We start from the raw sequence: 13,613 nt of genomic DNA on the forward strand, positions 1-13,613 counted from the left end.
CAATCAACCATAAGCAATAGACTGAAAAAAACATGTCAAATATGACAAAACCTACCCAAATATTAAAAAAAAATTGAATAATCAAAGCAAACAACTATCAACAAATGACAAACAATTTAAATTATTAAAATAAAGTGCTAAAACTAACAGCAAATGTATCCAACATAAAATTAATCAACAAATGGACGAAGCATAAGATATTTCTATCGTCAAGCATAGTTAACATGTTATATTACAAAACATGCCCAAATATTATTAAGACCAACAACAAAGATGTATCCAACATAAAATTAATCAACAAATACACAAAGTACAAAATACCACTATCGTGAAGCATAGCTGCATAGTAAACCTGGTATATTACAAAACCTGTCCACAAATTAAGACACATCTACATCCATAAACAAACACACAACAATTCAATGTCACATCTATATAAACAAACACACATAACAAATTAATTAAAACAAAGCAAAAAATGCACATAACAAGTTGCAGGGTACCGATTTTCCCGACTAGGTGCCTAGGCGAGAAAATTGGTACCTATGAAGGAAGAAAACTAGGAATCCGGCTGATTCCTAGTTTTTCTTTCGACTAGCCCGACTAGGTGAAGCCGAATCAGCGCCTTTGACTACATAGTGTTAAAATGTAAAACTGTACATATATGTATATATAATAATATTATATTATTATATATATATAAATACATTTTTCATTTCTTTCATTTCTGTAATTTTTTCCCTTTATTTTTATTTTTTGTCTTTATGTCATCTAGTTCAGTTTGAACTAGAATGACTCTTGCTAGTCAAGTCCAGTCCAGACTTGACTAGCAATAGAGCTGTTGGACTGACACATTCCAACAGCTCTAAATAGAGCTGTTGGATTGTCCCCAACAGCTCTATTGAGTCCTCTTTCAACTGTGTATATAAAGGGGTGCAGCCCCTCTTGTATTTTACTCCAATGCTTCTTAAGCAATTGGTTTTTCATATCAATAAAGAATACATTTTTATTTTTATTTTGTTTCCAGTTATACCCTTTTTAAGGGTTATGCTTTAGTGTCATTCTTGACACTTGCTCTTGTTAATCTAAGCTCGTGTTTCGAAGATCCCCATTTCATTTCATGGTATCAGAGCCGCGGAAGTACTAAATCTTGAGGAAAAGCTGCCTCGGTTTCCGTGCCCGTTTGCAAAAGTGTTCGCCACTTGAAGAGAAGTGTTTTATCACTTCATTGGAGAAGATTTCACATCTTGTTGTATTGTTTTTTTTTTTTCATTTTCCTTCTTGTTTCTCTTCTATCCCTATTCTTTCTCTCATTGTAATCGATGGATGACAATGATAAAGTCACCATCATGCCTATGAAACTAAGCGATACGAACTATGTAAATGGGCTTCAATCATGAAGCACCATATATGGGGAAAAAGCTTATGGGGGATTGTGGATGGTTCCGATTCGGAACCTAAGCTATCTCTTACTAAAAAGGAGGGAGATAAAGAGGTCCCTCTATCGGAAGAAGAGAAAATCAAGGCTATTGCCTCATACGAGAAGAAATGGAAAGAATGGAGAATATCTCATGCGAAGATAACGTCATGGCTTATCAATAGCATTGACATTAAAAAATGCTCAAGTCTTGCCAAATTTGATCATGCTGATAAGGCATGGGAATACCTTAAGAATATGTATTCCCTTAAAGATATTGCACACGTGTGCAACCTCCAAGAAAAAGTTCGAATGATGACACAAGGAGACAAAACTATTCGTGAATATTACAATGGGTTGTCCGAACTTTGGAAAGAACTTTCCCTTTTAGAACCAAAGTGGCATTGTGCCGAAGACATCGAGCTTCGTCAGAAACAACTCGATGCTGAACATTTTTACCAGTTTATCACTGGATTAAGGCCGGAATTTGAAACCACTAAATCGGCCCTACTTCACCGGTGAAAAATTCCTTCTATTGTTGAAACTATTGAAGAGTTAACAATGGAAGAAAATCGTCTCCGGAAAGGTTCTTTAAAAATTGAAGATGATTCCGTTTTAGTCGTGTCTAGACCAGGGAATCATGTTCGATCATATAGGCCTCCTCACTTTAACCGACAAAATGGTGACTATGATAAGAAGAAAGTTATTTGTCATCACTGTCATGAACCGGGACACTACAGGCCACAATGTCCCAAACTTAAGGAGCTGAGAGAAAAAAGAGCTGCAATTGCTGGATCGGAGCCTAAAGATCAGGATGCACCAGTTTCCCTGGCCCAACTAATGGAGATTCTTCAGCCTCTCATCAAAGGTGCCTCTTCCTCATCTGAAGCTTCAACCGGTGCAGCAGCCTCATCTTTTTCTGATCTAGGTAAAATTTCTTGGCTTCTTGACTCTAGTGCATCTTTTCATATGACCCCAAATAATCAAAGTCTATCCAAATGTGTTAAAAATAAAACAAGTGTGTCAAAGGTCTTTACTGCTGATGGGACTTCTCTTGAAATAGAAGGAATAGGAAATTTTGAAAAAATTTATAAAAAAAAAAAAAAAAATTATTCCAGAAATTAGACATGTTCCCAAATTAAATTTAAATCTTTTATCTGTATCTCAAATTTCTGATTATGGGTGTAATATTTTTTTTTCTTCTCATGGTTGTTGGGTACAGGATCGCCAGTCAGGCAAGCTGATTGGGGAAGGCCATAGAGAAGGAGGACTCTATTACATGGATTTTTTGGAAATGCCGAAGAAAGCTTTTTGTTATAATATTCAAAAAATAGAGTTGGAACTGTGGCATAAGAGACTTGGTCACCCACATATAGCCAAAATCCAACATTTTCCAAATCTAGGGAAATTTTGTAACTCTGAATCATTTGATTGTAAAGATTGTATTCTCGGCAAAATGAAAAGATTACCATTTCAGAACATAACCTTTTTCTCTTCAAGACCACTTGAATTAATACACTCGGATGTTTGGGGTCCTGCACCAGTAATTTCTAAAGGAGGATTTGTTTACTATGTTATTTTTGTTGATGATTTCTCCCGACATACGTGGATGTACTTTCTCAAACATAAGTCTGAAGTATTTTCATACTTTCAAACTTTTCATAATATGGTTAAAAACAAGTTTCAAAATGATATTACTATTTTTCGCACAGATTCAAGGGGAGAGTTTTTATCCACAGATTTTCAAAATTATCTTAAATTGCATGGCATCACACATCAAAGATCTTGTCCTTATACACCTCAACAAAATGAACTGGCAGAACGAAAACATCGCCATATTATAGAAACCACTAGGACTTTATTAATAGCAAATCAAGTCCCGAAAGACTTTTGGGCAGAAGTTGCCTTAACTGCCACCTATCTCATTAATAGGATGCCATCTTCTTTGTTACAAAATATCACTCCCATTGAAAAACTTATGAACATTTCTCCAGACTACTCTAGACTAAGAATATTTGGGTGCAAATGTTTCATATTTACTGACAAAAATGATAAACTTTCCCCTCGTGCGATTCCCTGTGCCTTTTTAGGATATGCTGAAAACCAGAAAGGTTATAGATGTTTTGACTTCAAAAATAATAAACTATATGTGTCTAGAAATGTTTCCTTTCTTGAAAAGGAGAGCTTCTTTGATTTTAGAAAATTAAAAGACGTCACTGAGTACTCCTTTTTGCTAGATCTAACATCAACATCTGATGAATATGACCTTGACTGTAACTTTGATGATGATCAAAGAATTATTGATCTTAATGTTGAAAATGAAGAAGTTCATAGAGATACTAGTATTCAATATTCCAGGCGACAAGAGTCTAATCCTTCATGTGCACTTGAGAAATATTCTAGCATTCCAACTAGACAATCAACTCGAATCTCGAGGCCTCCAGGAAAGTTTGTATCATACGAGTCTTTCTCACCCACATATAGGGCAGTTATTGCATTAATTCACTCATATGAAGAACCATCCACATATTTTCAAGCAAAAAATGATATCAAATGGATAGAAGCCATGAAAGCTGAATTAGATGCACTTGAAAAAGCTTCTACATGGAATATTCAAGATCTTCCTCCAGGGAAGAAAACTATAGGATGTCGATGGGTTTATAAAATTAAAACCAAGAGTGATGGTACTCTTGAAAGATATAAAGCCCGTTTAGTAGCCAAAGGTTATGCCCAAGAATATGGGATTGATTATGAAGAACCCTTTGCTCCGGTGGCTCGTATGACTATTGTCCGAACCTTAATTGCCTTAGCTTCTATCAAAAAATGGTCTATTTTTCAAATGGATGTCAAAAATGCTTTTTTAAATGGAAAGCTAGTTGAAAAAGTATATATGGAACCCCCTCCTGGTCTAAGTATTCCTAAAGGTAAAGTCCTTCGCTTAGAAAAAGCTCTTTATGGACTTAAACAAGCACCAAAAGCTTGGTATGATAGGTTTAGTCGTGTTATGATTGATATTGGTTTTCAATTCTGTTTAACTGACACTGCTTTGTTTATTAAGAATTCTGATGCAGGGATCATTGTGCTTCTTCTCTATGTGGATGATATGATCATCACCGGAAGCGATAAACAGGGAGTTGAAACAATCAAAACACTTCTTAAATCTCATTTTGAAATGACTGATTTGGGCTTGTTGAGATATTTTTTAGGCATTGAAGTTGCTTATTCTCCTAGAGGATATTTATTATCTCAGACTAAATTTGCTTTTGATATTGTTTTCAGGTCTGGTATTACTGATGATAAGAAAGTCGACACTCCAGAAGTTGTTAATGTTAAAATGAAGATTGATGATGGAGAACTTCTTGCAGACCCTACTCCTTACAGACAGCTTGTCGGGGCACTTTCCTATCTATCCATTACCAGACCAGATATAGCACATGTTGTTCATACAGCAAGTCAATTTCAACATGCTCCTACTTCTGTTCATATGGGAGCAGTCATGCGTATTATCAGATACATCAAGTCCTCTCTTTCACGAGTACTTTTCTTATCTTCCTCCTCTTCTCTTGATTTAATTGCATATACTGATGCTGATTGAGGAGGTGATCCCAATAACAAACACTCAACCACTGGCTTTTGTGTCTTTTTAGGGGAATCATTAATCTCGTGGAGGTGTAAAAAGCAGCAGAAGGTATCTCTCTCATCCACCGAAGCTGAATACAGAGCCATGGCAACCACGACCATGGAAGTAGTTTGGCTCCGACGACTGCTTGCTGACATGGGAGTTGAAGCAACAAAGGCTTCACAAATGTATTGTGACAACAAAAGTGCGATCTACATTGCCAGTAACAAAACATTCCACGAACGCACCAAACACATCGAAATGGATTGTCACTACGTCAGAGAGGAATATCTACACGGGATAATTGATCTGCCATATGTCACTTCAGAATATCAGTTAGCAGACTTCTTTACAAAGCCTCTCGCTGCTCCCCGATTTCACTTTCTCTTAGACAAACTTTCACTCATTGTACCGTAAGTTTGAGGGGGAGTGTTAAAATGTAAAACTGTACATATATGTATATATAATAATATTATATTATTATATTATTATATTATTATATATATAAATACAATTTTCATTTCTTTCATTTCTGTAATTTTTTTCCTTTATTTTTATTTTTTGTCTTTATGTCATCTAGTTCAGTTTGAACTAGAATGACTGTTGCTAGTCAAGTCCTGTCCAGACTTGACTAGCAATAGAGCTGTTGGACTGACACATTCCAATAGAGCTGTTGGACTGTGCCCAACAGCTCTATTGAGTCCTCTTTCAGCTGTGTATATAAAGGGGTGCAGCCCCTCTTGTATTTTACTCCAATGCTTCTTAAGCAATTGGTTTTTCATGTCAATAAAGAATACATTTTTATTTTTTTTTGTTTCCAGTTATACCCTTTTTAAGGGTTATGCTTTAGTGTCATTCTTGACACTTGCTCTTGTTAATCTAAGCTCGTGTTTCGAAGATCCCCATTTCATTTCAATAGAAGGGGATGTTGCTGTCTCGATTCATAAAACATTATACAGGCTGCATTAGGGTTCTGGAAATGACTAGAATACCCCTACTACAAATACATTGAAATATCATAAATGCCTGCACGCAAATGTAAAATACATCATTTCCTAACAAAATCTTATCCTTTGCTAGCAGGTGGTCCGTAGGCATTGTACTAATAACACAAAATTCGATAGAAACTCTGTGGCACATGGATTTGCACTTTCTCTACTACATCGGTGAAAGTTACATATCTTACTTACCGAGTCAAGAAATATGCGTGATGGGTCCACATAATGATGGACTATTGGCACTTCTTGCTCATGTAAGAAACAAAGTGCATCAGCAACTCCTAATGCAATTTTGATCCTTGTCAGCCAGGGAAGTGGAGGTCTCGCACCATCACCTATCACAAGAAAATATTCTCCTTAACCAACTAATCCATGGGATGCCAACACAAGTGTGGCTTTAATATAGTAGATAAAACTACAAATACAAAGCAGAAGCTCAGCAACTTGTTGTCAAAATCAAATGTCATCTACATAAATGGTTTTTCTGTTTCCGACCTATTATAAATTTGAATTGTATTTCTGCTACTTGTATGGCATCTAGATGAGATTGATGTATTGACAACATATTGTGACTATCATTTCAAGATTAAAATAGAGAAGCCAGAGTTTCAGTTAATAAGAGAAACGAAACAAAGCTATACTCATTTTACCTGTCAAAAATAAGTGTTTATCCAGGCTCCCATTTTGCATGAACTCAAAGACTAAGAATCTACATCCTTCATTTAAGAGTCCATAGTATTCATTACAAACTCCAATAAGGGATAAAATATTTGGATGGCGAAGTCTTCTCGAGTAGTCAAGCTCCTTCTAACATAATTTAAAAAGAGAATATTATAATTTGCAAGAGAAATGGGAGAATTGAGGGGGGTGGGGGTTGTGGTTGGAGGCAAGACAAGAGGATAATCAAAGGGACAATGAAAAGGTAACCAATGTTACATGGGAAACCTCTACCTTGTAGTGATCAGCTGCATAAAATTCCCACTTTCCGACTTGGACAGGAATACCAAGTCCCGGTAGTGATGGTTTAAGAGTCTTCTCATCCACATATCCTTTGTACATGGAATAAGACATGTTACCTTGCAGGAAAAAATCGAAACACAAATCACTGGTTGCCTCCATGATATCATCAAGGCTGAATTCGTGCAATCCACAAGCAGCAGCCAGCAATGGTTGTTCATCTTCATCTTGATGAACATTGACATGAGATGAGCATTTCTCTGGATGGCAAACTTTTTATCAGAATGGAGAGCTTAGAAAGGAAGTTTTTTTTTTTTTTGTGTGTGTGTGTATATATATATATATAGAGAGAGAGAGAGAGAGAGAAAGAGAGAGAATATGCTCAAAACATCAGCATCTAGAGAATATACATAAAATATGCTAGAATTCTAGTCATTGAGAGGACCTTCTCTCACATTATGAACCATTGATCTGTTGAAGCCTTTAAAAAAGGCTTGCATGTCACAATGAAATCATTTAACAACTCATGTTCTACAACCTTGGAGATCACATCTATAGGGCCTCATTTACAAAAAGAATCTAAAAAATATGAAAAGAAGATGATTTTCACTTGACAGTTTCCATACGCTCAATAGCGTTTTTTTTTTTTGAGAGGGCACACCTTCAATAGTATCCAATATTAACTTCATATATTTTGTATGCGTGTGTGCAGGCCTTCCTATATAAATTTTATGGTTCTTTCCCTGTAAATGACAGTCATGAGTTCCATAAATTTCCTCTACAGCACAAAAACAAGTGACAGGAAAGAAGATGGGGATGATGATCAACTTGAGTCAGAGATGCGGAAAAAATGAGACGAGAGAAGTCACAAGAATTGAATAGTAAACAGAAGAAAAAAAATTACCCAAGGGTGTAATTATCTCCTCCAAGATATTGTCAATAGATCTCATATCAGGTCTTCTCTCTTCATCAGTATTGATACAATGTATTGCTAGTTTAGCAACAAGTTTTGCTTCTTCTTTCGGATACTTTTGCTTCAACTTAGTATCCATAATTCCTAGTATATCTCTACCAATGAAACGTGACTTAGCCCAATCAACTATTCTTTTGATTATTCTTTCCTGGGACCCTTGAGTACATTCCACAGCCTTACATCCTGACAACAATTCCAGCAACAGCACACCAAAGGTGTAAACGTCAGACTTCATGCTCCAGTTACCTGCCAACTATGTCACTGTTAATTGTTGAACAGCTTGTAACCCTGCGGCCCACTAGAAGAAGGTGCAAAAAGAGTCATAAACGTGTCCAATGAAGTTGAAAGTAGAGATGGATTGCATCAGTCCAACACTGATCCAGCTTTAAATTTCAGAGCCCATTCACATGGATTAAAATGTAAAGATCATTTGATTAAGAACTTTACCTTCAGATCAATCAGGAACAGGTCAAAGTTAGTTGACACACCTGCCATTATTATTTCTGGAGAAACATAGGAGCCAGTGGCAGAAGGTGTACTGGTTCTTGCATTGTACACATACGAGAGCTTTGGGTTAAATGCCTACAAGTTGGAAAGTAAAATAAAGCTCAGGGGACAAAAGTCTCCAATTAATGAAACAGTCGCATTCTGATATATCATACTAACCAAATCAAGGTTAATACAAGTTGGATCCAAAGAATTATGGGGAAAAGGAACTTTTTGTAAATGCAAGAAGACAAGTCCATGAGCAATCCCTAGTGCAATCTTCATTCTCGTCTCCCAGCTAAGGACATGGCCATCATCATTTCCTGTTACAAGATGCAACAAAAAGTTTTCCTTCACTAATTACATCCACCATATGTTTAGTTTTCATCAGTCCCAGACAACAGTGATATTTTTGAAATGAAGTGATCAACAAACACAAAAGAATGCCACTAAGGGCTACAAGAGAGCACAAATACACAAAGAACACTATTGGGTCAAATACAATCTCACAATGGAGATACTCAAAAAATATCACAAGAGACAATGTAAAAATATAAAATTTATATAACTTCAAATATGCTTGTGAAAAGCATAAAATACAACGCACTAGAGGGCTCTATTTATAGAGCCAAAATGAGAGGCATGGGAGGCAGTCCAGCTAGCTGTTGGACTGCCTCCAACGGTCACATTTATGACCATTGGGAGAAGTCCAACAGCTACATGGACTGCCCCAACAGTCATTTGATTAAAAAACAAAAAAATTAATAACAGAAAAAACAGTAAAATAAAAGGATAAAAAGACTGTGCAGTCCCTACTAGACTGCGCCTGTTACAGCAAAGGAAATGACTAATACACCCCTTATATATATATATATATATATATATATATATATATATATTAACACATTCCCCCTCAAATTTGTTGTGAGATCACCGAAAGTTTGTTAAGAAGAAAGATATTCGTGGTAAGAGAAAAGCCTTAGTGAAGAAGTCCGTGATATGAAGGTAAATCAATGGTCCCCTTCAAGTCTTCTTCCTGAACATAGTAACAATTCATCTCGATGTGCTTAGTATGTTCATAAAATGTATAATTGTTGGCTATATATATATGGCACTTTTGTTATCACAACATAGTTTTGAAGGTTCTACTCGCATATCTTTAAGCAAAGACCTCAGCTACATGACTTCAATTGTTGTAGTCATTGCCCTATATTCAATTTTCGTAGAGGACAATGATACCTTCTGTTGCTTTTTACATCTTCAGGATATAAGAGAATCACCTAAGAGCACACAAAAACTCATAGTTGGGTATCAGTTATTGGGATCACCTCCCAAATTAGAGTCAGCAATAAGATTTAATGATGAACAAGAATATAAGAATAACCCTTTCGATATAGTATTTTTAAGGTATTAGATTATTCTCAATACAACACTCAAGTGGATGAAAGTAGGTGCATGCTGAAGTTGACTTGCAGTATGCACTACATGTATGATATCTAGGGCTAGTAAACGAATCAAACATGAGATGTTCAGGCTCGGCTCATTAAATAAATGAACTTGAACTCGGCTGGTGTTCGTCACGAGCTTAGCTCAGCTCGGATCTGTCACTAACAATACTTGTTCGTAATCGTCTCCTGAGCAGTTCAAATAGCAAAACAAGCCAAGTTTTTGCTCGGCTCGAGCTCAAACTCACATGATCATGAGTGTTGATCAACTTGTGAGATTATATAAGCTTGAGGCGAATATTTTTATTTCATGTTGATATTGTTACTGTTGTTGAAATTTATATTATTATGATTTTTTTAGCCTTTGCATTTCTTTGAGATATTGAAGTATTGCTTTTATACACATGATGTTTGGATATTGGTAATTAGATATAGTTGTTTAGGATTATTGATGATTTATATCTTTGTATGAAATATCTATGTCATTGATATATTGTTTGAGCATGCTTGCTTTTTATAGTCTATATTAATAGGTGATTATAATTTTTGTTAAAATGGAAATATCTATGTCATTGATATAGTTGTGTTGTTCTCTTTAATGGGTTTATTCGCACTTCATGTGCATGTGTATGGGTTCATTATTGAACCTAATGTATTCAAAGTCACTTTCTAACATGGTATCAGAGTCAGGTTACGATGGGGTTGTCTCTTGGCGCAACGGAAAGCGTGGTGCTCAAGAAATGGTGAAGTATTCGTTGTTCCTCTTTTTTTTTTAGAAGTTTTCGGTATGTATCTCTTTTTTTTTAACATATTATGCATTATGAATCTATTTTTTCTTACACATTTAGTGTTCTTTTTTTTTTTATAGTTGAATCATTTCCGTTTAGTATATTTTAAAAATATCTCTTTTTAATTTTGGTAAACGTGTTTATTGTTCAAATATATAATTCTTGTTTATATAAGTTATTGATTCCTCATTACATATAATAGTAATTTATGTTTTTCAAAATTGAAATTACATATAATAGTAATTTATGTTTTTTTTTTAAATTGTTTTCAATTATGTGAGATTTATGATTCTTCCATAAGAATTTCGTGATTAACCTATAAGTTAACTTTTTATATATAATTTCTTGCTAAATTAATGATCTTTGCTTAAAAACTCTTGTGTATGGTTTTTAGTGCTTTTTTGTGAAAAACAAATATATATATATATATATATATTGATATAATGAGAATTTCTCGCATCTAAATATTTGTTGTTTATTTTAAAAATCTTCTCACACTCTATAGAGTGCATAGTGTATCTATTGCATCCTTTGGTATAAAAGATTTTCATTATTTTTTTCCTCTAAGGATGCCTACATTGGCCATAATATGGTCTTCCTTGTCTTAAATTGCATATAATTGCATAATTAAAGCTTGAGAGTCTCAAGCATTTGTTTCTTTTTATGAAATACATGTTTTATTGCATGTTTGCCTTTATTACGCTTTTTGTGTATTTTGTTCAAGTGATTATGAAAGTGTCTTTGTACACTTCTTTTATAAAATATTTATGTTTGTATGCATATTGTCTATCCATAGACATTTTCTCATAGTACTCTCTTTTCAATAAAGAGATGTTTTTATTGCCTTCTTTAGGGCTTGTGTTTGTTTTTATCCCTTAATGGACTTGTAAGATTGTTTCTTTTATCATTATAAATGCTTCCGTAATATCTTAGTACATGTTGTCCTAAATTTGCACGTTTAAGATTATTGTCATTTTGCATCTTGGTATACATATAAATTGCTAATTATAAAGGCTTGATTTGTTTCTTGGATTATTCCAAATCATTTTTCTCACATGACATAGCTTAAATATTTCATGTTGTGTTGATTAAGTCCTTTTATAATAATCATGATTAAACATAATTTCGTATATATACAACATTATTGTCATATGACATATTGTTGTGATTAATTATATTGGACCTTTGATTCAATTTTTAATCGGTCCTCTTTTCTTTGAAAAATGATTCCTAAAGTGTTTATTGCCTTTTTGTGGCATTTATATTTGTCCATCACATGTTTTTTTAATGCATCATTGTTTTGGCCTTATTATTGTTATATTAGAGATGTTTGTTGAGGTGAGTTATGGGCACCTCGTGTTATATCATTCTAGATTGTCCACTTGTCATAATATAGATGGTTGTTGAGGTGAGTTATGGGCACCTTGGGACTCTAAAATGATTTGTTATATGATCTCTAATTATGAGTGAGTCACTCATTTTTTCTCTTTTGGCCATTGATCTAATGGATGCTCTCATTTACATGTAAATGTGATGGATATATGGTGTTTGAAACCTTAAATGTTTTAAGGTATATTAAAATCAAGGTTTTGGGGATTATTGCCCAACCTTTTATTGTTTATGAATCATATGAGTGCATTCAAGCGTCATTCAAAAACATGGCAAGAGCAGAAATTGATAAAAAGATTGGTCGATTCTTTTACTCAAGCTCAATTCCTTTTAATGTAGCTAGAAGTCCATACTGGAAAGATATGATTACATCTTTGGCTAATTGCAATTTGAGTGGTTATGTGCCTCCTAGTTCAGAAAAACTAAGAACAGTCATTCTTGCAGAGGAAAAAAATAGAATTGAAGACTTGCTAGAGACCCAAAAATTTGCATGGAAACGACATGGAGTGTTGATTGTTTCTGATGGGTGGACTGATATACAAAGGCGACCACTGATAAACTTCATTGCTTACTCACTAAATGGGCCAATCTTTTTGAAGACTGTTGATGCATCTGGAGAGTATAAAAATGCTGAATATTTAAAGAGATTATTTGTTGAAGTGATAAAAGAAGTGGGTGAAGAAAGTGTGGTGCAAATCATTACTGACAATGCTCCAGTTTGCAGTCGTGCAAGAATGAATTTGGCAAGTGAAGATACATATTCACATATTTTTTGGACTCCTTGTGCAGCACACAGTTTAAATTTGGCACTTAAGAGTATATGCAATCCATCAAAAGATGATGCACATGAAATGTGCTTATGGATTGAGGAAATAGAGCATGATGTTCAAAATATTAGAAATTTTGTTGTAAACCATCATCATGCCCTTTCTATATTTAATAGGCATTCTGATCTCAAGTTACTGAAAGTTGCTGAAACTCGTTTTGCTTCTCTAATTGTTATGATAAAAAGAATTAAGCAACTCAAGAATGCATTGATGATGATGGTGGCTGATCAAGATTGGGATTTTTATCGTACTGAAGATGATGTCAAGGCTCAAGCTATCAAAAAATGCATCTGTGATGATTTTTGGTGGGATAAAATTACATATTTTGTTGAATTTACAGAGCCTATTTGGGAAATGCTGAGAGAAGTTGACAGAGATGTACCCATGCTTCATAGAATTTATGAAATGTGGGACAATATGATTGAAAAAGTTCAAAGTATCATTTTTAAACATGAGAAGAAAGATATTGCACTTGATGATTCAGAATTTTACAATCATGTACATTCAGTTTTAGTGAGAAGATGGGATAAAAGCAATACACCTTTGCATTGCATGGCACACTCTCTCAATCCAAAATACTATGCAAAAAAATGGTTGACAGCAGGTGTTGGTCGTGTTTCTCCAAATGAAGATCCTGAGATATCAAGAAATAGAATGATATATTTGGGAAGAGTTTTTAATGATCCTCAGATGTTTAAGGTTGTAAATAGTGAG

The 13,613-nt window shown here is 34.5% G+C and overlaps 1 protein-coding gene across 4 annotated transcripts in view; it reads right to left on the reverse strand.

Annotated features, from left to right (window-relative positions):
• LOC149826888 (uncharacterized) overlaps positions 1-13,613 on the reverse strand; it is a 57,389-nt gene that overhangs the window by 24,759 nt on the left and 19,017 nt on the right. For 2 of the 4 annotated variants that reach the window (XR_016434809.1, XM_090019029.1), the window contains exons 4-9: positions 8,631-8,773; positions 8,453-8,546; positions 7,896-8,210; positions 6,986-7,251; positions 6,685-6,841; positions 6,227-6,369 (exon numbers count right to left, since the gene is read on the reverse strand). Coding sequence is in view for 3 of the 4 variants with exons in the window: in XM_090019029.1 (XP_089875155.1) it covers positions 6,227-6,369; positions 6,685-6,841; positions 6,986-7,251; positions 7,896-8,210; positions 8,453-8,546; positions 8,631-8,773 (1,118 nt within the window). In the remaining variant the exon portion in view is untranslated. The remainder of the gene's footprint in view (positions 1-6,226; positions 6,370-6,684; positions 6,842-6,985; positions 7,252-7,895; positions 8,211-8,452; positions 8,547-8,630; positions 8,774-13,613) is intronic. The other 2 variants (XM_090019031.1, XM_090019030.1) reach the window with 2 other exon arrangements.

This window comes from Nuphar pumila, chromosome 10, assembly GCF_984573655.1.
Source record: "Nuphar pumila chromosome 10, dmNupPumi1.hap1.1, whole genome shotgun sequence".
NCBI classification, from domain to species: Eukaryota; Viridiplantae; Streptophyta; class Magnoliopsida; order Nymphaeales; family Nymphaeaceae; genus Nuphar; species Nuphar pumila.